At 39.3% G+C, this 24,516-nt stretch overlaps 1 protein-coding gene across 2 annotated transcripts in view; it reads left to right on the top strand.

The window, feature by feature from the left end:
- The first annotated feature begins 4,103 nt into the window (after positions 1-4,103).
- DNAH5 (dynein axonemal heavy chain 5) overlaps positions 4,104-24,516 on the top strand; it is a 189,312-nt gene continuing 168,899 nt past the window's right edge. Inside the window, exons 1-4 of one of the 2 annotated variants that reach the window (XM_070747103.1) lie at positions 4,104-4,282; positions 20,364-20,498; positions 22,055-22,139; positions 24,207-24,358. In XM_070747103.1, coding sequence (XP_070603204.1) covers positions 4,160-4,282; positions 20,364-20,498; positions 22,055-22,139; positions 24,207-24,358 — 495 coding nt within the window. In that variant the 5' untranslated portion in view covers positions 4,104-4,159. Of the gene's footprint in view, positions 4,283-16,842; positions 17,099-20,363; positions 20,499-22,054; positions 22,140-24,206; positions 24,359-24,516 lie in introns of those variants that run through there. The other variant, XM_070747104.1, reaches the window with a different exon arrangement.

Here is a 24,516-nt window from a genome sequence, read left to right as displayed (position 1 = left end):
ACACCTTTTTCCTCCCTAAAAGAGGCTGAAAATGTGGGTGTGTCTTATGAATGTAGCTTTTTTAAAAGCTTTTTTTTCCAGCCCTAACTAGTTGCTAACGATCTTCCCAGATCTTACCTTGCAGGCTCTTTCATTGTTACTCTCTGCAAAGAATGTTTTCCATGTCCTAAGTCTTTGCAGGTTTTTTTCATTGCTCTAATTGCTCCAAATGTTTCTTTCCAGCCCTAACTAGATGCTAATGATTTCCCAGCTTTTACCTGCTTGCACTTCATTGTTACTCTCTCTGAATTAGGTTTTTTTAAAGCCCTAATCAGGGGATAAAATAATGTGCTGAAGCTGACTATACTAAGGCCCCTACCAGATGAATATCTGATAGGCAGATCCCCCCCACCCCTATTTTCCTCCCCAAAAGCTAAGGTCCGTCTTATATTCCGGTGCATCTTATACTTAGTAAGTCTCAGGTCTAAAATACTAAACTTACTAAATACAGTATGTCTCAGGTCTAAAATCTGTCTAAAATAACAAAAAGATATTCTTAATTTAACAGAATAACAGAATTGGAAGGGACCATGTATGTCATGCAGTCCAACCCTCTGTTCAGGCAAGAAACATTTCAGACAAATGGTTGTTCCATCTCTTCTTAAAAATTTCCAGTGTTGGAGCATTTACAGTTTCTGGAGGCAAGTTGTTCCACTGTTTAATTGTTCTGTCTTGAAAGTTCTCCTTAGTTCTAGGTTCTAATTTCAATACTTCTATTCACAGGCATTGGTACAAACTGCTGTTCATCAAATCAATATGCTTTTATTTATTTGTTAGATTTATATTACACTTTTCATAACAGGGGCTCAAGGCCCAGGTTTACTCAATATGTATCCATATATTAACCACAAAACAAGGGTTTTTTTTGTTTTTAGATTTGCCTGTAATACCACTTTGTCAGATGAAAGAAGACTTAAAAAATGATTGTTATAGCAAAAACTGGAAAGTAACCAATCTAGGTTAATGTTAAACATTAAGAATAATAAAAGAAATGTCAATCATGTGCTTAGTGAACTCACAATTGATAGCAAATGGGGAAGGTGGTAGATTGGTCTATTTTCTTGACCTGAGGAATAGATGAAGTGTGAGAGCTTGATGGAGAAATAAAAAGGAAATTAACCCTGAGAAAAATGGCAATGTCTGATAAAATAATGAAAGATAAGGATATTTATATTGTAAAGGACAACCAATGCAGTTTTTCCCCAGTGTTAATTATTATATATTTGTAACTGCTGGAGTCTGAGAAAAACTTTTCAGTTGCTTTAATTGATTGTTGTGGAGGAAAGATGGAGGGAACAATGCATACACCCACATGAGTTTTTGACTATATAAAGCTGACAATTTAATAATTGATTGATTATTACTAACAAGGCATTATTACTAACAAGGCAGAGACCTCACCTACAAAAATATATTGAAAAAATTGAACAGGTCCAAAGACGGGCTACAAAAATGGTGGAAGGTCTTCAGCATAAAACGTATCAGGAAAGACTTAATGAACTCAATCTGTATAGTCTGGAGGACAGAAGGAAAAGGGGGGACATGATCAAACCATTTAAATATGTTAAAGGGTTAAATAAGGTTCAGGAGGGAAGTGTTTTTAATAGGAAAGTGAACACAAGAACAAGGGGACACAATCTGAAGTTAATTGGGGGAAAGATCAAAAGCAACATGAGAGAATATTATTTTACTGAAATAGTAGATCCTTGGAACAAACGTCCAGCAGACGTGGTTGGTAAATCCACAGTAACTGAATTTAAACATGCCTGGGATAAACATATATCCATCCTAAGATAAATACAGGAAATAGTATAAGGGCAGACTAGATGGACCATGAGGTCTTTTTCTGCCGTCAATCTTCTATGTTTCTAACTCTAAATGATCTCTTAAGATTTTATCCATGGTGATCTGGTCCTTCAACTGATCTTCCAGGTTTCCCAACAGTGCACTTATTGCTGCTATAATTGACTCTGTTCACTTAGTTGTCCTCTATTTCTCTTTCCTCCCACTTTTCCCAGCATTGGAGTCTTCTCCTGACAGCTAGGTCTTTATGCAATATATTTAAAGATAGATAATTTGAGCCTGGTTATTTTTGCCTCAAGAATTTTGAATTCATAACCAGAGGTCCAATTTCTCATTTGTACTAATTCTAGCAAATAGGCATGCAATTATGGATGAGTCAAGACTAATTTTGCATTGCAACATTTATCTTTATTTTTCATGATTAAATGGGCTGATGAGACATTTCAGAAAAACAATCACTTTTGTTATGGGAAATCTTGAAGAGCGGAACCTTTCAGTTATGGACCTTACAGACAACTCTCACTCCGTAAAAGACCTTGGAATACTCATATCAAATTACCTAAGTGCCAAAGTCCACTGCAACAACATCACCAAAAAGGCTTCAAGAGTTGTTAACCTAATCCTACGGAGCTTCTGCTCCGACAATCTCACACTACTAAAACCAGAGCATACAAAACTTTTGCCAGACCAATCCTTGAATACAGCTCATCTGTTTGGAACCGACACCTCATTTTGGACATAAATACTTTAGAAAATGTCCAGGGATATTTTACTAGAAGAGCCCTCCACTCCTCCACTTGCAACAGAATACCCTACGTAATTAATCCTAGGTTTAGAAAGCTTAGAAAATTGCCTTAAACAGGACCTAAGCATAGCCCATAAAATCATCTGCTTCAATGTTCTTCCTGTCAATGACTACTTCAGCTTCAACCAGAACAACACTCGAGCACACAACAGATACAAACTTAAAGTAAACCGCTCCAAACTCGACTGCAGGAAATATGATTTTAGTAACCAAATAGTTAATGCATGGAATTCACTACCTGACTGTAGTATCATCACCTAACCCCAAAAACTTTACCCTTAGACTATTTGATCTCACCCATTTCCTAAGAGGTCAATAAGGGGCGTGCATAAGTGCACCAACGTTTCTACTGTCTTCTGTCCAAATGTTTCTCTCTTACTATTATGTATACTGCTCAAACAAAAATAATAAAGGGAACACTCAAACGACACATCCTAGGTGTGAATGAATGAAATATTCTCATTGAATACTTTGTTCTGTATACAAAGTTGAATGTGCACAACAGCATGTGAAATTGATTGTCAATCAGCGTTGCTTCCTAAGTGGACAGTTTGATTTCACAGAAGTTTGATTTACTTGGAGTTATATTCTGTTGTTTACGTGTTTCCTTTATTTTTTTGAGCAGCGTATATAAACATTGTTATATCTTTGTATACTACCAATATGTACTTGACAAAATAAGTAAGTAAGTAAGTAAGTAAGTAAGTAAGTAAGTAAGTAAGTAAGTAAGTAAGTAAGTAAATATGAGGCAGTTCATGAGTTTAGTTACACTTAGTTAGAAAAAGCAGCCAGAGCAGTTTTATTATTTTACAAACTGTTTTTTCTTAATTTTCCCCTGCTAAGAACTGGGCAGAAATTGTTGGTGGAAGCATTGTTGGTGGAAGCAGAAATGCAGATATTAACATTCTTGAAGTCTCTACAAAATAATGTCTATGGAGATTCTCAATCATCCTGGTCAAGGTTGTCCCAACGGTGCTTTTTATTTCAAGAGGCAACTGGACTTTCTGGTTTTTTTTTCCTTTGAAGACGCTTCAAAGGAAAACCCAGTTGCCTCTTGAAAAAAAAAATCACCTTTAGGTCTCTTGCAAAGAAGATACGTTAAGTTAATCATTAAAATTGTTGTAGCTCACCTTGGCAAATGTATCTTTTCTTTTATGCACAGAGAGCATATGCACCCAAGACAAATTCCTTGTGTGTCTAATAATACTTGGCCAATAAATAATTCTATTCTATTCAGAATTCTATTCTTTTTTTTAACTTTCTATTGGTGAGCCGGGGGTCTTTTCTGTCGCTATCTGAGGAAAAGCAAGGGGAGAGGAGGGAGGCAAAGTGGGGCGAGCAGCAGTAGCTGCAACCTTATTGAAGCGCCTGAGGATTTAGGCTCCCCATGGCAACGGCGAGAACAGCAGCAGCAGCAAATAGGCCCGCCGGAGCGTGCATGGTGTCTTGCACCGAAGAGCAGTGGGCGGCAGGAGCAGCCGCTTTGCTTTCCCCGCCCGGCCGTTACGGGACATGGAGCAAAAAGAGAGGACGTCGCAGGCGCTGACTGCTCGCCTGAGCAAATCCATTTCCTACCCACCCCATCCCAGACCGGCTCAACCCATCGCCCCGATGGAGAATATCAAGGAAATGCAAGTAAGCAGGCAGAGAATGTTTACTTAGGTCCTTCGGTTTCTCTCTTTGGCGGGCGAGAAAGTTCGCTACTCTTGTTGTTGTTGTTGTTCCCTTCTAAGGGGAAAAAAACCGAAGATCTGATCTACTCTGCGCCGGATTGCCCAGGAAGAGCAATAAGGCAAACAGGTGCAGCTTGTCACTCTTTATGGGAATGAGTATCGGTAATTGCTCGGTAATTGCTTTACAAAGTTCTCCCTTCTGAATAGCGCGAGGGTGGTGAATATTTTGGTTATGTTCCTTTTACTTGCGGTGCTTACTATACCGACGGGGTCTACGTCTGAACAAATTCAGACTTTAAAAACTTCAATAAAACTCGATGAGCAGTATATACACTACTCAAAGAAATAAAAGGAACATTAAAGAACACCATTACCCACATAATGTTTATTTGTACAAATTACCATCCTATTATTGTTTGACTGACTGACTGACTAACTAACTAACTAAAACACATCCTGGATCTGAATGAATGAAATATTCTCATTGAATACTTTGCTCTGTACAAAGTTGAATGTGCTGACAACATGTGAAATTGATTGTCAATCAGTGTTGCTTCCTAAGTGGACAGTTTGATTTCACAGAAGTTTGATTTATTTGGAGCTATATTGTGTTGTTTAAGTGTTCCCTTTATTTTTTTGAGCAGTATAGTTGTAGAAGCAAGTGAAACACAAAAGATTAGGGCTTTTCAAACCCAGTAACTTTAAAGTTTGGGGGACTTCAGCTCCCAGCATTCCCCAGCTAGCTTGGCTGGCTGGGGGAATGCTGGGAATTGAAGTCTGCCAGGCTTAAAAGTTGCCAAGGCTGGAGATCCCTGGAATAGATCAGTTTGAAGAGAATGCTTCAAAGAATAATTTGCAAAAGCACTCGAATTCTGATCTGTTTTCCAATGGGCTGTTTTAGTTAATTAATACATTAATAATTATTTGTATGCTGTTTCCTCTTGTCATTTTAGTTGACTAAAGTTTAGTACTTCTATAATTATTTGATGATGATGCATATTTGGTATACACAGATTTGGAGTTAAAAAAAACATGCAAAGAAGTCACAAATGGAGATTTATATCTGTTTATGTAACCCCCTGAGAAGAAGATGGCTATAGAAATGATGATAAATCCTTGCTGTTTTATGGAAGTTTCTAATGACAGGTTAATCTTAAGCTCGCTTGAAATATAAGTGTCTGGGATGACAATAGATCTTGCTACCAGTAATAAAGAGTGGAAACTGGATATTTGTTTTCAAAATTAAAATGAAATTTAAACTGTCTAACATCTGGGGTTTTTAACCCCAGGTGAACTAATATTGCCTTTTGTTCATAAAACAGACTGTTAAACACCAAAACTTTCCCTTAAGTAGTCAGAGTACAGTATTTCATCATTAGCTTCAAATTTAATTTATTTTAATGAGAAGAAAGCAGAATGAGTTGGATCAGTACAGGATTCACTGTACATATTTTAAAAACACAAATACTATTAAAAAGATCTAAACAGCAAGATTTCATTGGCAGCATTTTCAAAGGATGAAAGAATTTTAGAATTCCATTCTAAAATGTGTGATCCCCTAAAACAGGGGTCAGCAACCTGCGGCTCTGGAGCCACACGTGGCTCTTTTTACCCTCTGCTGAGGCTCCCTGTTGCTCAAAATATATGTCACCACTGCCAATGTGCGACACCCACCAGCACGCAATTTATTGAGGTTTTTAACCCCCAATAGGCCAACCATGGATAAATCCAAGAAAAGAAAAGTTTCAGAACAAAACAGAATCTTTAATTCTACTATATTTGCTACTTTTGTGGCCACTCAGGAAATAGGCACGGGAAGAGTTTTGTGGCGCCAGGTGTTTTCTTTTCTGTGATGGTATCAATTTATTCCAGTTTCTATAAAGTCATGCTAGAAAGACCTACAACTACTATTGCTTCCGTACTATTGGCAATTTCACTCCAACTCAATAAGGGAGAAATGAAAGGTTCAGTGAAAACCTTGAAGCATTTGTCCATATGCTTCATTAAATTCAGAAATACTAAATAAAACCTGTAGTTTAATCAGCTCAGAAATATTTATTCTGCAGATCTTTGCCTGTCAATATGTGCAGTGGTAGGAATTGTCTGATGGGGATGCAATAAAAAAAAAGAAATACACATTCTATAATAATGTGCAGAGCTAGACATGATGACAAAACGTTTGAAAAATCAAGCTGAAACAGAATTTTATAAAATATGGGATAAAGTATATGAATGGTGGAATTTTAAAAATAGTATTAAAAATTAAACAAGCAAGAATTTATAACTATTTGAATTTATTATTCTGAAGGTTTATAAGATAGAGCGAAATAGTTTAAAAACAATTTTATAGTATGATAAAGTTAGAAGTGTTATTTTTTATATTTTTTTATATCTTTTTTTAAATAAGGATATGATATTTTATAGATAAAGAAATTTAATTAACATAAAGAACATAGAGTTAAACTTAATAAGAATGTAATGTGCACGTGTGACATTTCTGTATTGATCTGACTTATAGTTAGGGGTTTTTTTTCTGTATTAGTTAGACTTCTATGACAAGCGGAGCAATGGTAGCTCCTTAAATATTTAATGTTGATTGATTTTGTCTGTTTTTTGAAAAATAATAAAAAAATATTTTTTTAAAAAAAGAAATGATGGGAGGAGAGATTGAGTACCCCAAAGGTTCTCCTATGCCCTGTTGATATTATTTCCTCCCACTTTTGAGAGGAAGAAGTTCCCTTTTTCTCTTTCAATATATGCAGATTGTCCTCAAGTGAGAAATTTGTTCAGTTTTATCCCGTTTTACAACCTTTCTTGCCACAGTTGTTAAGTGAACCACTGCAGCTGTTAAGTTGCCAACATGGCTGTTAAATAAATATGGCTTCCCCCTTGACTTTGCTTATCAGAAGATCACAAAAGGGGATCACATGACCCTGGAACACTGCAATTGTCATAAATATGAACCAGTTGTCAAGTACCTGAATGTAAATCTCATAAGGAGCTGACGGGGGGGGGGGTGCGGGGTGTGTGTGCAGCAGGTAGACTGCTGTACTGCAGGCCACTGAAGCTGACTATAGATCTGTAGGTCAGCAGTTCAAATGTCACCATCGGCTCAAGGTTGACTCAGCCTTCCATCCTTCCAGGGTGGGTAAAATGAGGACCCGGATTGTGGGTGCAATAGGCTGGCTCTGTTAACAAGTGCTATTGCTAACATGATGTAAGCCACCCTGAGTCTAAGGAGAAGGGCGGCATAAAAATCGAATGAATGAATGAATGAATGAATAAATAAATACATAAATAACCATGAGGATATTGCAATGGTCGTAAGTATGGGAGATGGTCTTAAGCCACTTTTTTCAATGCCATTATAACTTTAGATAGTCACTAAATAAACTGTTGTAAATTGAGGACTGCCTGTACAGGTAATCCTCATTCAATGACTAACCCATTTAGCTATTATTCATAGTTATGGTGTGATGAAAGTATAATAATCATATAAAGTGTTAGAATATGCATGACTGGGAGAGCCAGTGTTAACAAGGTCAGTCAATCAATAGGCATAGCAACTAATTCAGTCAATGGGAGCTAACTACTTCTGGGTCTGTGCAGAGAATCGAAACTTAAAGCTTCAGCTTAAGGCTTGGTGTGGCTCAGTTCACTTCCGCTCTACTCTCTGTTACTTGTCTGCTCTGCTGAAATGAAACTAACATTCTGCTTGTATTTACTTACATTGAAGAAGAATTCTGCTAATGGTATTTAAATTCATCTGTTACTATGTTTATATTTATTTTATTTATTTATTGGATTTGTATGCCGCCCCTCTCCGCAGACTCGGGGCGGCTAACAACAATGATAAAAACAGCATGTAGAAATCCAATTAATAAAACAACTAAAAACCCTTATAATAAAACCAAACATACACACAAACATACCATGCATAACTTGTAATGGCCTAGGGGGAAGGAATATCTTAACTCCCCCATGCCTGGCGGCATAAATGAGTCTTGAGTAGTTTACGAAAGACAGGGAGGGTGGGGGCAGTTCTGATCTCTGGGGGGAGTTGGTTCCAGAGGGCCGGGGCTGCCACAGAGAAGGCTCTTCCCCTGGGGCCCGCCAAACGACATTGTTTAGTCGACGGGACCCGGAGAAGGCCAACTCTGTGGGACCTTATAGGTTGCTGGGATTTGTGCGGTAGCAGGCAGTTATAAAGACGTTTATGACTCTAGCTGAATAAGTCATCTGAGTGTGCTTCTGGAAATTGATTTTTCTGCAATAAACTTTAATATAAAGTTACATAAAATGAAACTTTATGACCACGTATTTATTGTATGTACCTTAAAATAAAAGAAAGCTGAAGCAAGATTCTAAGCGCAATCACAGCTTCACTTTGCTTAGTGACCAACTTGCTGGTCTCAGTTGTGGTTACTAAAGGGTACGTATATGACAGAAGTGAGGCTATTGCAGGGGTGGGCTACTGCCTGGACAGGGGGGGAACACAGTGGGGTAGTGAAAATGGAGCTCCTTCATGTGACCTATAATGCTTTGCAAAGGGGAAAAAATTGCTGAGGTAACAGTATTTTCCTCAGTTGTTTCCATCCATAAGATCCAGTCCAGCATGATGGCCCTATGAAACATAGAAACATAGAAGACTGACGGCAGAAAAAGACCTCATGGTCCATCTAGTCTGCCCTTATACTATTTCCTGTATTTTATCTTACAATGGATATATGTTTATCCCAGGCATGTTTAAATTCAGTTACTGTGGATTTACCAACCACGTCTGCTGGAAGTTTGTTCCAAGGATCTACTACTCTTTGAGTAAAATAATATTTTCTCACGTTGCTTTTCATCTTTCCCCCAACTAACTTCAGATTGTGTCCCCTTGTTCTTGTGTTCACTTTCCTATTAAAAACACTTCCCTCCTGAACCTTATTTAACCCTTTAACATATTTAAATGTTTCGATCATGTCCCCCCTTTTCCTTCTGTCCTCCAGACTATACAGATTGAGTTCATTAAGTCTTTCCTGATACATTTTATGCTTAAGACCTTCCATCATTCTTGTAGCCTGTGTTCTTCTTCTATCCTTCTCTTCTGAGGTTTTTGTGACCTATAACATTCCTCCTCCAGACATTGCTGCCTTTTGCAAGACCCTAAAGTCATGGCTTTGGGCCTGAGGCCCGGGATCCCCAAGGTTGTGAAGAGTTCTGTCTCTTGATTGTGATAGCCATCACAGATTTTGGCATCTTTCTTGCCTCTTATGTATTTTATTTTTTGTACCTTTGGATTTGTTTTTGCTTTATTTTAAGATTGTATGCCACCAGATTACTTGCTGAGATGGGCAGCTATGTAAATTGCATAAATAAAATATTGCTGTCTAGGGAGGACATCTTAGATTGGATTCAAACTTGACTCAACAGGAGATTGGCAGGAAGATGTGGGTGCTTTTATGAAAATATATCTTCTGCACAAGTTAAATGGACTAGGGCAAGAAGACTTTGGACTAGGGCAAGAAGACTTGTTTTAATGAACTAATTCTCCATGGGACTGATATTCTTCTTCTTGTATGAAATCGATTAAACAATGCAACTTGTCTTAGAATGGGGTGAGTGAGATCAGTGCAATGTAAATCGTCATACCAACAGCAGTTGACGGGACCAGGATATGGGTTAACATGGCAGGGGGAGGCAAAGTGATCAGACACCCGGCATGTGTTTTTAAACCACCCCCCCCCTAGCTTTCACTGGGTCAATTTAGGAAGATGTCAAGAGTGGCAATTTTTACACAGACCTGCAGTGGTGCCTGCGTGAGCTGGGGTAGGCTTAGGTGTGGAGCAGGGGGCCAAGATAGAGATCTGACCCCCTGCTGTGGCAGAAACGGGGCGGAAAGGGTATCAGTAGCAACTGTGTGTTCTCCTTTGGGCATCTTTTGTAAGATGATTGGCAGCCCCATTGCACAACTCAAGCTTCCTCCACGGACAGAGAGGTGTGAAGGGGGTGCCCTTGGGGCTCACCTACGTCATTTCCGGTTCTGGGTCATGCAAGGCGAGCCCTCCCACATGCTGGGCATGGCTTTCGGGTCGGGAGTAGGCGGGGCACGCCTCACCCTGACCAGGCATGGAGTAACGCCCATTTGAGTTGCCCAAGTATGTTGTGTTCAGGAAACTCCGCCCCATTCAGCGACCCCTGCAGGTCTTTCTGTTAATATTTAATAAAGTGACCCATTTTACCCAGCTTGGTGTCCGAGTGTTCATTTCCCGTCCAAGGCAAATCCTTGCCCAGCTTTTTGATGTTGGAGTAAGAACCATTGTAATTCCCTGGAGTGTAACCGTGCCCATGGAACAATAACTAAACAAGATATCATTTTACTCAAGAGAGATAAAAGAATGTCCAGGGAAACTGAAGGATTATGGAGAATCCATATAACTAACTCTCTAATACTGGACTGTCTCTCTTGGGAAAGAGACAAGGTACACTTCTGGGAATCAATGACTGTATCTAAATGGTGATGGTGAACCTATGACATGTGTAAGAGGCTTAGAAGTGTTGCCTTTGTCATGGTCGGACCATTTTCTACTGCGGCTTGACTTCCTGGCTCCAATCCTTTCCCGCAGGGAGGCGGAACCGACTAGGTTGTTCTGCCCCAGATGCCTGATGGATCCAGATAGAAACTCTGGAAAAGAATATTTTTTTCCCTTATATGTCCAGAGAAATAGCAATACAATGATCCCCCGGGTATTGCGATCCCGATCATTGCGAAACGGCTATATGGCGATTTTGCAACCCGGAAGTAAAAACACCACCTGCGCATGCGCGCCCTTTTTCTATGGGCACGCATGCGTAGATGGCGCTGGCCAGATCAGCTGCTGGGCGGCTTCCCTAGGTCTTCCCCTTCTTGCTGGCGGGAGGGCGAGCGGCGGGCATCAGCGAGGAGTTTCCCCACCGCCCACGCAAACTCCTCGCTGCCGCCCGCCCGCCCTTCGCCCGCCCACGCCGTTCATTCTCGCCGCTTCCCAGCTGAGTCCTGAAGCGAATTGGCTTCAGGACTCAGCTAGGAAGCGGCGCGAGCGAACGGCTTGTCCGCCGCCTGCCTGCCCGCGCGCCCTTCGCCCCGCCCACGCCGTTCATTCTCGCCGCTTCCCAGCTGAGTCCTGAAGCCAATTCGCTTCAGGACTCAGCCGGGAAGCGGCGCGAGCGAGCGGCACGAGCGAACGGCTTGTCCGCCGCCTGCCTGCCCGCGCGCCCTTCGCCCCGCCCACGCCGTTCATTCTCGCCGCTTCCCAGCTGAGTCCTGAAGCGAATTGGCTTCAGGACTCAGCTGGGAAGCGGCGCGAGCGAGCGGCGCGAGCGAACGGCTTGTCCGCCGCCTGCCTGCCCGCACGCCCTTCGCCCACCCACGCCGTTCATTCTCGCCGCTTCCCAGCTGAGTCCTGAAGCGAATTGGCTTCAGGACTCAGCTGGGAAGCGGCGCGAGCGAGCGGCGCGAGCGAACGGCTTGTCCGCCGCCTGCCTGCCCGCGCGCCCTTCGCCCGCCCACGCCGTTCATTCTCGCCGCTTCCCAGCTGAGTCCTGAAGCGAATTGGCTTCAGGACTCAGCTGGGAAGCGGCGTGAGCGAACGGCGTGGGCGGGCGAAGGGCGGGGTGAGCGGCAGCGAGGAGTTTGCGTGGGCGGTGGGGAAACCCCAATCTTCGGCTCCTCGCTGCTGCGGAAGTAAAAACACCATCTGCGCATGCGCAGATGGTGTTTTTACTTCCGCAGCGCTACTTCGCGAAAACCCGATCATTGCTAGGGGTGCTGGAACGGAACCCTCGCAATGATCGGGGGATCACTGTACTTCCTTATAAAAACTTCATTTAATGAAAAGATGATAATGGGGAGAGCAATACAAACATTTCTGGAAGGGAGGGAAAATGCTCCTGATATTTACAGCTCCACGGAGGGAGAAGAAGAAAATAGAAAGGTACTTGTAAGGGTTGAAGCCATCACAATTAGGAGAACAAAATCTGAAAGTAGACGGGACTGCTAATAAAATGCAGTGCAACAGCAAGAAACAAGCAGTAAGAAATCCATCACCGGGTAAAAACATGGAAAATAGATATAAAATGTTAACTCTGGAGTTTTGTGTGTGTGTGTGTGTGTGTGTGTGTGTATGTAAAGAAAACAAGTGGGTTGCTAGATACTGCAGTAACTGATCATTATTAGAGCTTCTTGAATATTATAGCACATTACTCAAGCCTAATCATTAACTATTCTTGTTTAGCTCTGAATACAAGTTGAATATCTAGAACTACTTATTGCTGGCAATGCTCTGAAAATATTTTCTTTTTAATTGATTATATTTGTTGTTGCATAGTTTTTATGCTACATAAGAATAGAACTAGTAATTGTCATCCTCAATTATATACCTAACCTTATATTTATTGGAAAACATAATCTGCGTGGCACAGCAATGGGTTGTTATGTAATAGAAAAATGTAGAGAGAACATTCTTCTAACTTCAATAACGACCTATTTATATAGTGGTGTTACATTCATAAAAACATACTTTGTAAAAACGAGGGAGACAAGAACAGTTTAAATGGTTATTCAACTCCTTCTATTCAAAAATTTCTTTTTTACACCACAACTGAATACCAACACTAATTTTTGTGATAGCTTCCTTTATCCTTAGGACAAAAAACTGGCTATTATTGTTTACTGCAGCTTGACAGATATTCATACTGTTCCTTTCTGGACTGAAAACCTACTATCCAAATATGTACGGTCTCAGTTTTCAGATTAGATAGAACAACCTTGTAGTAAAACTGATAACATTCCCACAACCTACCTACCGGTATGTCAACAAGAAAATTAAAGGACTCAGCTAAACCCTGACAGGATTAAATTAATTCGACTTAATCATGTTATACAACATCTGACCCTCGTCAACTGGACAAGATATGGCATCGGGAAACAGATGAGCAATTAGCTAACAATATTTATATAAGATTATTATGTTTGTTTATTAAGGAATAATATATAATTTATGTTAATGAGATACAATGGTATATACAGTATATGGATGTTTAAATGTGGAGTGTGGAAAAAAAAACTTTTGCTGAAAAAAAAGGAGTGTGCCATCCTACAATTGTCTAGCTACCATCCTATGGAACGGAGAGAGATGCCATTCCAATTGCATAGCTGGCTGCAAGGTTGCATTCCAACAGCAGACATCCTGGTGCAAATGGCAAGCTTTTGCTGCCAAACAAAATGCCACTTCCAATCACTATTACTCATCAGAAAAAATGATTCATCAATGGCCAGTAACTGTAGCCTCTTACTAATGTCAGGTCTGTTGTTGAGATGATGGAACTGATCAACAGTGGAGCTTTTTCCAGGGATGTCCAAGCAACACTTTAATATATTTGCATATCCTTACTTGAAAAATGATGTTCATAAAATGAAATTTAGTATAGCATATTTTATATTTTCCACTTGAGGGCACCCCAACACCAAATTTTTAAAAAGAAACTGCATTGCAAAAGAAATGTGTTCCTTTCCAAGCAACTTATCCTGAGCCTTGGAGGCGATATCATGTTTTTAAAACAGTATCTGCTTTTAACTGCTTTGAACTATTGACTCTGCTGCAATATTAGCCCTGCCCTGCACAGCATGAGCCAGTTTAATTTTACACCCGAACACAATAACTTTCCCTTTCTATGCTAACAGAATTACTATCTTGCTCCTAAAGTGTTCTTATAAAAACAGCTACAGGATCAAGCATAGTGTTTGGCACTGAGTAGTAGGATGGCATGAGATGTTTGAGCATTCCTGCTGCTTGGAAAACAAAATGATTGGTTTCACTAAAATTGTAATATTTAAGAATCAATCACGGAACAGGGAGATGTTAGAAACAGATTCAGAAGTTAAAGTGAAGAGGACCTGTGGCTTGTGGGAAAATAAATGTTTGAAAGAGGCTGGCCTAGAAATTGGACAAAAGACAGTGAGAAGTTGAGAGGATAGTGAAAAATAGAGACAATATAGTGACAAAGCAAGTCAGGAATAAGTGTGACTACATAATTATTGGGGTAGTAGTTATTATTCATTAATGAAGTACCTTACAAAAACCTTGCTGTCTAGGAAATGTTGATCCAACACACCTAGAAAATCTCCACATCAAGGAAAGCTGTTCTAAAATTGCAAATACATTCAGGACAGCATACTTACTGGTTTCATTAATAACAAAGACTTTGTAACAATTGCATCAGATAGTAATTAGTCTAGGCTTTATCTTGGTCTTTAAAAGTAAAGCAACGGGAGGACATAATAGCAGTAGCCTTTTACGAGGATGAGTCAAAAAGTAATGCCATTTTATGTAGGACAGGTCTAATTACCAACACAGCAACATGTAGCATACATCAAAATGAAGCTGGTCCTCTGTGGATCACATCCCTACTTTTCAACATAGTCACCGTTGCTCTCAATTGCAATGTTCCGTCTTTGAATGAGAGCATGTTATTTGGGCCACTTCTTCAATGCAGTTTTCACTTCCTTGTCACTGGAATAATGTTTGCTTCTCAAACCCTCTTTCATGGGGTTGAAGAGATGATAGTCTAAAGGCGCTAAATCTGGTATTTATTTTATTTTATTTATTTATTTTGTCCAATACACAATGAGGGTTTTAGTGGGTATATATCTATATACACATAGTAAAATACAGGATGAAGGTTATAGAGGAGATACTCTTAGTAAAATATATCTAAGAAATAATAGAAAAGAAGGTATAGTAATAGAACATATCAATGAAAGAATAAAAGAAGAGATATAGGAATAGAAGAAGGTATAGGAGATATAGGAGAGCAATAGGACAGGGGACGGAAGGCACTGTAGTGCACTTGTACTCGCCCCTTACTGACCTAAAGTGTTGGGGGTTTGGGGATGACACTATGGAGTCCGGTAATGAGTTCCACGCTTCGACAACTCGGTTACTGAAGTCATATTTTTTACAGTCAAGTTTGGAGCGGTTAATATTAAGTTTAAATCTGTTGTATGCTCTTGTGTTGTTCTGGTTGAAGCTGAAGTAGCAGGACGTTGCAGCATATGATCTTGTGGGCAATACTTAGATCTTGTTTAAGGCGTCTTAGTTCTAAACTTTCTAGGCCCAGGATTGAAAGTCTAGTCTCATGGTATGGAGGATGCGGTAAAGTTGTCCACCCAGATGGGGCGATTGTCTCCCTTGTCCTGATGCTTGTGTGTGGTCAAGCATTGTCATGCAGGAGGATTTTGTCGATTGGCAAGTTGGGTCCCACTGGTTGGATTCTTGCTCTGAGCCTCCTCAGGGTCACAGTGTAGGCCTCAGAGTTTATTGTTTCTCCTCTTGGCAAGAAATCAACCAGAATGACACCTTGAGCATCCCAAAAGACAGTTACCATATTTTTTCTAGCTGACTTTTGCTTCTTGAATTTTTTCAGTTCTAGTGACGCAGAATGGCGCCATTCTATTGACTGCCTTTTTGATTCTGGTTCATAATGATATACCCATGTTTCATCGTGTGTTACAAGCCTTCAGAACAAGGTGTTGTCTCTGACTTTGTTCAAAGTAGACCCTGTCAGTCTACTTCGGTAGTCAGCTTTCTAAGTACCCAACGGGCACACACTTTTGAAAAGCCAAGTGATTCAACAATGTTGTAAGCACTTCCATGGCTCACTCCAAAGTTGTCTGCCAACTCATCAAGAGTTATGCGCCTGTCTTCTCTGATCAGAACATCTACTTTTGCTTTATTGACAGGATTCACAGAAGTGGCTGGTCAGCCAGAACGGGGTTTGTGGGCTACACTCACAGTTCCCACCTTTTCATCATTCAGATGACAGACCCACCTACATTGCTATAATATAAAGTATTGTTCCCAAACACATTTTGCAATTGTCTGTGAATGTTCACAGGGGTTTCCTCCTCAGCAACAAGGAATTTAATTACTGCTCTTTGTTTTTGATGCAACTCTAAAGGGGCAGTCATTTTGAATTTTCCTTGTGAGTCTACAAACCTGAAAAGTAACAAACAAAATATTTCAGAATATAAATGATATAACTGGGAAAAATTTCAGGTGTTTTAATCAAAAACTTCACCTGAAATAAAGAAAATGACATTACTTTTTGACTCACCCTTGTACAGTATGTTTGGTGTTCAGAGCAATGCATTATTTCAACATGGAGAGACTTCACTTAGCTGTTAAAACATTCATACTCACCTAAACTGTAAATGTATTTTATTCACACAAAATTGAGCTTTATATTGCCAAACTGCACTTTCTGATAACATGCATAATGATTTCATTTCCCAACCATTGTTATTCTCGAATAACTCAATTTCCATACACCATGTCTAGTTATTTATTCATCTGCAACTTCATCTGCAATCAACCCAAACTTTATTTTAAAAGATATTGGAGTACTGACTTCTGCCAGGTTTGATAGGGAAATTTAACACAATAGCTCCATAAGTCAACACCTACCATAACAACACCTGAGCTATGTAGGTTTGTCAACATTGCTCATATTTCTGAGGCTTGGAAAAGCTGGGTGAGGTTTGGGCAGGTCTGACTCTGTTCACATTGATCTTAGAGTACTGTTAAGAACTTTCTATGCAATCCCTAAATTGGGAAGTTTTATATTCAGCGTAGCAAAGTACATGCTGATACAAATGACTTAACATTAACAACATCATTAGTAAATATCAGCTAATAAAATGTTCAGAACTGGAAGGCGACAGCTTTGGAAACAAAGTGTTACAAGAGTTTTAAAGGTAAGAGAGGTGGAGATGTAGGAAGGAGCAAGAATGGAAATGAAATCTGTAAAACCCAAATATGTCAATCCCTATGTGGCTATATAGGAAAAAAAGTAGTATTGCTTAGAACTTTATACATATATATTTAAACTGAGATAGCCTTGTAATGTAAACGGATTGTGTGTATTAATGGTAGCATATAATTTGTAAAACTTGGAGAAAAGGATAATTTTGAGGTCCCTCCACAGGGATGTAACAATATAAAAGATTACTTTTAATTTATTTTAATTGCCATGTTTCCATTTGATAAAACGTAGCAGAAATTATGATGAATGAGAGTTACTATTATATAAGCCAGTCCTCCATTGAGGACTAATAATATATGTATTTTAATGATAAACCTATCTTTTATACAGTATGTATTTCTTGACATGATCTTTTGATATGAAGTCATATCCAGATTGCTATTATAGACACAATCTGCAAATATTGGAAATCTTGAATATATCTTATGTTTGGACTAGTGATTTTATGGAGAATGCTGTTTTAGTCTCATTGAACTTCAGAGGTGAATGGTATCTCTTTGTTGGCCTTTATACAGTTAAATAATTAGATAGATATACTGGAACTGATGTTTGAATGGCTGTTAAGTAGGATATAAAGAGGGTGTGCTTCTAGGTCAAATTACTGGGGCAAATGACAGGGGAGAGAGACTATATTCATACTCCTTCTAATTTACTTCTATTCAGAAGTTTCTAATGTGTAACTGGAATTGATATCCTCTTGAAATCTAAGCTAATTAGATCTAATAGCCCTCCCTTTGGAGAATAAGGGACAACTGTTTACCTTTCTTTCCTTTATAGTTTCTTATAATATTGTAGTATTGTTGTGCCCTCATTCTTTAAAATAGACCCACTTTTAAAAACACTACACTTTGAATGAGCGAACAGAGCTAATTTTTGGCCGCAACTAAAATGGGTTGCTTGGAATCAGGAACTGGAACACCCCTTCAGTAAGTTTTGTTTGCAGTAGCTTTGGAAACATGGTTGCTTAGCAGCTTTCGACTGCTGCTTTTGGTTGAACTGTTGTTGCAGGCAATTTGCTGCCAGAGTGAAATGAGATCTTTTCCATCTTTCAGGCTGCTTTATCAAATAATTGGCTTTGTTTTCAACCCCACGGTGTGACATCTTTTGGAAATGAAGTTCTAACTACATATATGAGGTCACCCTTCTTTTTAACGCTGGAGACTCCTTATTCCGTATTGGCTTAAATTGTCTATCCTTCATCATCCAAAAGATATCATATGGACATACGAAATGAACTATCATCTATAAAGTATTCTTGAAAATAATATTTGCTGTTAATAACTGCTGTGTTAACCTCTGTACTTAAAACAATCACTAATATAAAAGTCACTAATTACAAATTATTAAATTGTTAGATACTGAGAAGCTAATCTTCACACAACAAACTTATTCTTGTTTAATTTAATCATTATTTATTCAATCCACATGATCGACTGGACAAAATAGGGCCGAGTGGATACAATACTATGGTCATCAAATGGTTAGAAGTGGTTTAATACATCACACCAATCTATCCTGATAGATTTTGAGAGAAGGGTCACCTTACTTCAATTTGTACAACCAAATATTTGATCCAAAACAGCCTACTTCAATTTAAGATTCATTCAAATTTGTTTTCAGTCTATAGTTTAAACTATGGGAAGAATAGCAAGTGTTTTCATTTTATCAATGACTAATTTATAAAACTGATCTGTCAGTGCTTTGAATGGGATTGATTTAAAAATTCATTTTAAAGTAATTTTAAAGTGCATTTTAAGGAGCTTTCAAGAGATTTGATAATTAGCTTTGCTTAAGGAAAGCTATCATGTGTAATACTGTTCAGAAAAGAAGAAAGCTTAATTTGAAACATAGTTAATACTGATAGTCCTTGACTTACAACAGTTCGTTTAGCAGCTGTTTAAAGTTACAACAGGACTGAAAGAAGTGACTTATGATCATTTTTCCCAGTTACAACCTTAGTAGCCATCCCCATGATCATAGATCAAAATTCAGATGCTTCTCAACTGGTTCATAACGATGGCCATTGCAGCATCCCAGGGTCATCTCATCACCTTTTGTGACCTTCGGACGAGCAAAGTCAATGCGGAAGTTAGATTCACTTAACAACCAGGTTACTAACTTATCAACTGCAGTGATTCAATTAACAACTGTGGCAAAAAATGTCATAAAAGGGGCAAATCACTTAACAAATTCTCACTTAACAACAGACATTTTGGGCTCAGTTGTGGACATAAGTCGAGAACTACCTGTAATCATATAGTTGAGTTCATTAAACTTGGAAATTACTAGTCTTAACAGAATTTACTACCCTTGTTCTCCCCAACACAACTCCCTTCAATGTTTTTTGACCGAAACTTGTATACTGATTTATTACATTTGTACTATATACAGATGTACTGTACCTACTGTATTTTTCAGAGTATAACATGCACAGGAGTATAAGATGCACCTTATTTTGGGGGCAGGAAAATAGGGAAAAAAATCCACCTACCAGGTATTCATCTGGCTAGCGTCCTTAGGCTGTTCAGTTTCAGCACATTCCTTTAACCCTGGTTAAGGCTGAAAAAGTCTTTTTCAGAGGGAGTAGGAATGAAAACAAGCCTGTAAAGACTTAGGGCAAGAAAAAAACCTTCTTCGGAGGGAGTAGGAAGCTGGGAAGATTGTTAGCACCTAGTTAGGGCTGGAAAAAAAAGCTTTGAAAAAGCTACATTTAGAGTATAAGACGCACCCAAATTTTCAGCCTTTTTAGGGGGGGAAAAGGTGGGTCTTATATGCTGAAAAATACAGTAATCACATCTTAACTGAATTAATCAACTGCATGGATTTTGCAATCCTTTTTTTCCAAAATATAACCATACAAACTGAGTTCATGCATCACATTGAATCACAAAGTAACCACATGCATATTAAAATCCCTTATTAAGCAGTCACTTAATTCAAAGAGGTTTCCCCATGATACGATACATAAAGTTGCAACTGCATCTTTTGAACAGCCAGTTTTCCCCAGGTGGTCTCATCTTTCTTGTCCCACAAAGAGGGATCAGCACATGTTTTGGTCTCAAAATAATGCTACATTGAGATACTTAATCGTGAATTCATATATGATGATATACTGTATATTTTAACTTAGAACATAGTATGTGTAAGAAGCACGTTCAGTTTCCTATATAGATATAATAGAAACTTTGGTTCTACAGCAAAAACTGAAAGAAGAGAAAGAAGCTAAGCGGGCTCATCTGGATGGTAGACATGAATACATACTGTCAATTGTTTCTGCTTGTGTGAACCTAGAGAAAAATGAAGTGGAAGATGCTGTCCTTGAAGGAAATCAGGTATGATGGGGGTAAATTCACTTGTCAGACTCCAACTGAGTACAAAAATAATTCTGTGCCTTGTAGACTGTTGCTGTGCATGGAAAGGAGAAGCAGGATTTTATTTTTGAATGTCAATTTTCAGAAGCAAATAGAGTCTTTCTAAAAATTCACCATATAAACGCTCTTTTTTTAGTTTACATAGCACTTCCCTGCTATAGTTTGGTTTCTGTATACAAGCAAAATAAGTGTGTTAAGAGCACCAAGCGAAGAGGGGCACCAAAAAAGGTTCCCACCCTTCTATCATGCCCTTAACTCTTTCACTGCTGTACTGACCTTTAATTAGCAGCATTTCTTGAGTCTTAATGTCTTACTTCTTAAACAATAGAAGGGCTGAAGGGCACTTTTGTTTGGCTGTGTTTAAGAATCTGTTGGCCTTAATCTGGCACTAATTTGACATTTATCATTATCTAGAACAGGGGTGTCAAACTCGCATCGTCACAGCATTATCATGTGATGTATCCAGGGGTGGGCTACTGCCCAGATGGGGGGGATGCAGTGGGGTAGCAAAAATGGAGCCCCACCCCAGAGCACCCAATTTGCACTGAAAGATGTTGAAAGAAAATGCAGGGCCTCCTGCATAAACCACGCCACAGTGTGGTAGTAAAAAATTTGGTAGCCTTTCACATAGTATTGGATTATTATTATATGCTGTCTTATTATTGCTGTTAGGTGCCCCAAGTCTTCGGAGAGGGGCGGCAAACAAATCCAATAAATAAAAATAAAAAATAAATAAAATAAATAACAATTCCCACTCCTTCACTAAATTGGGTGTGGCTGTGGCCAGTGTGTGTCACATCTGGCTCGCAGGCCACGAGTTTAACACCCCTGATCTAGAAGAACTGTGGCAGTGCAGTTGTGGGTGGTTATGAATAGTACCTTGTTGGCGACGGTTCCAATCCAATATTCCAATTACATCACAGAAGGTAAGTGGCTTTATTAGAGAAGGAAAGCAGCATTCTCTTCATGGGAAATATGTGATGAAAGCTATTACTGCTTTTCCAGAGCAACCTCTGCAACATTTCTAAAAACTGATAACTTGTCTATTCTCCAGGGAAATTGAAACAAATCTGGACCGCTAGATTACAGATAAATAGCAGTAGCACTTACACTCATATACTGCCCCATAGTGTTTTACAATACTTTCTGAGTGGTTTACAATATCAGCATATTGCTCCCAACAACCTGGCTCCTTTTTTTACTGACCTCAGAAAAATGGAAGATTGAGGCAACCTTAAACTCATCAGGCTCAACTAGGACTGTTTATTCCTTTATTGAATCTCCCTATCCAAGATTGGAACACTGATTCACATTTTAGATGCATATTTTTTGGTCCCATTAAACAGCCACAGCCACAATTAAGCATCTGCTAAGGATATATGTTGAATGTGAAGAGGATATTTTACCTGTTATATAAAATTATCACTAAATGGTTTTATTTAAGCACTCTGTTGTATCTATTCTTTTTAAAATTCTGTGTATAAACCTTTAACTTTTTGTTGCTTAATGTTTAACAGATTGAGCGTCTTGATCAATTCTTCACTGCTGGAGGTTTTTGTCATGTCATGTTTTATTATCAAGATATGGAGGGACCAGAAATAGGTATGCAAAGAGATGCCCGCAGTACTATTTTTTCAGATAGTGAAGATGATGACTTAGTGTATTTATAGAATGCTGGATCATGCGAGGCAGCAGTTTAGAAAAAGTAAAAAACATGATAAAACTGAAGGACAAAACATACAATAAAATGAACCAACGAAACCATTTAAAACATAAGGCAGACACCAGCTTAACCCTGAAAGAAAATAATGAATGAAGAAAAAAATTGCTCTGCCTTTATTTCTTTGATATAAAAGGGAGAAGGATGAAGAGAGAAAATCTTTGCCAGGCTTTTAAAGTTCTATTATTGTACCTTGCAATAATAAAATAAAAGAGCGCAGAGAAGAGCAACAAAGATGATTAGGGACTGGAGGTTAAAACATATGGAGAATGGTTGCAGGAAGTGGCTATGTCTAGTTTAATGAAAAGAAGGATCAGGGGAGACATGATAACAGTGTTCTAATATCTCAGGGATTGCCACAAAGAAGAGGGAGTCAAAGTATTCTCCAAAGCACCTGACGGTAGAATAAGAAGCAATGGGTAGAAACTAATCAAGGAGAGAATCAACTTAGAACTAAAGAGAAATTTCCTGACAGAACAATTAATCCGTGTAACAGCTTGCCTCTAGAAATTGTGAATGCTCCAATACTGGAAGTTTTAAAGAAGATGTTGGCCAATTCAGTGAAGCGGTGGATGTGATGTACCGGTGCCTGGAAGCTGTGAGGATCTGGATGGGGGCCAACAGGCTCAGACTCAACCCAGACAAGACTGAGTGGCTGTGGGCTTTCCCTCCCAAGAACTTTTCGATCTGTCCGTCCATCGCTCGGGGGGGGGGGGGGAGATATTGTCCCCCTCAGATAGAGGCCGCAACTTGGGTGTCCTCCTGGACCCATGGCTGAGTTTTGACCCTCACATTTTGGCTGTGACCAGGGGGACCTTCGCCCAGGTTCGCCTGGTACACCAGTTGCGATCCTACTTGGACCAGGAGGCTCTCCGCACAGTCACTCAGGCCCTCATAACCTCCCGTCTTGATTATTGCAATGTGCTCTACATGGGGTTACCCTTGAAAAGTGTTCGGAGACTGCAAATAGTCCATAATGCAGCTGTGAGAGCTGTCATGGGTGTACCTCGGTTCACCCATATAATGCCCTGTGAGCTGCACTGGCTTCCTATTAGTCTCCGGGCACAATTCAAAGTGTTGGTTATTACCTATAAAGCCCTACATGGCTCAGGGCCAGACTATTTACGGTACAATCTCCTGCCGCATACCTCCCAGAGACCAATAAGAGCTCACAGAGTTGGCCTCCTCCAGGTCCCGTCGACTAAACAATGTAGATTGGCGGGACCACGGGGGAGGGCCTTCTCTGGGGCTGCCCCAGCTCTATGGAACCAACTACCCCCCCAATGTCCGTACTGCTCCCATCCTACTGGCCTTATGCAAGGCCACAAAGACCTGGCTTTGCTGGCAGGCCTGGGGGCCATGAATTGTCCATCTTTCATGGCCAAATTTTATTTTATGAATGGTGTGCATGTATACGATTTGACTGGTTTTTATATAAATGGGTTTTATTGGGATTACTTTTTTAGAGTTTATATTCGACTTCTTTTTGTTGCTGTACCTTTTTGTATTGTTATTATATTGTAAGATGCCCCGAGTCCTTCGGGATTGGACGGCATAGAAGTCGAATAAATAAATAAATAGATAAATAAATAAATAACCATTTCCAAAAGAAAATCCAATATTTTCAGCACATCACAAAATGCACTTGTCTGCGATGTGGAATACTCACTGCCTCAACATCTCCATAAAAAGATGGGATAGAAAATTCCAAAGTAATATTCAGATTACAAAGACAATTCTGCAGAGAAAAAGATGTTATTTTGGAGCCCCCCCCTAATGTAAAATAAGTACCACTTCCCAACTGGTATGAGAGATAGAGAGAATTAGATGATGTGACATTAACAGTACAGGAAATACAATAGGATTCGGACAGGAAACTTAGTACAAATTCCTGATAAATGTTTTGCTTCTGTCTAAATAAACTTCATATTTTCCCCTCCCCTTTATAGGACATGAAAATTCAGCTGGAACTGCTTCTGCTAAAGGCAAAAAGACCAAATTATTTGTGACCGAAGGAGATGATGTCGCTTTAACTGGTATATGTGTGTTCTTCATTAGAACTAATCCTTCTAAAGCAATTAATGCAGATAACATCCATCGTGTAAGTATTATATATATATATATATATTTGGTCACTTGATTATAAGAAATTGTAGCAATGGATGTGGTCATCCATTGTCTTGTCAACCATATAAATTGGATTTGCCAACGTCAGCTTTTCTCTCTTTCTCTCTCTCTCTTTCCTTTCCTCCTCCCAGC

The sequence above is a fragment of the Erythrolamprus reginae genome, chromosome 3, assembly GCF_031021105.1.
Source record: "Erythrolamprus reginae isolate rEryReg1 chromosome 3, rEryReg1.hap1, whole genome shotgun sequence".
NCBI lineage: Eukaryota > Metazoa > Chordata > Lepidosauria > Squamata > Dipsadidae > Erythrolamprus > Erythrolamprus reginae.
Note: the sequence above shows the minus strand (reverse complement) of the source record. Positions and strands in the feature narration are given on the sequence as shown.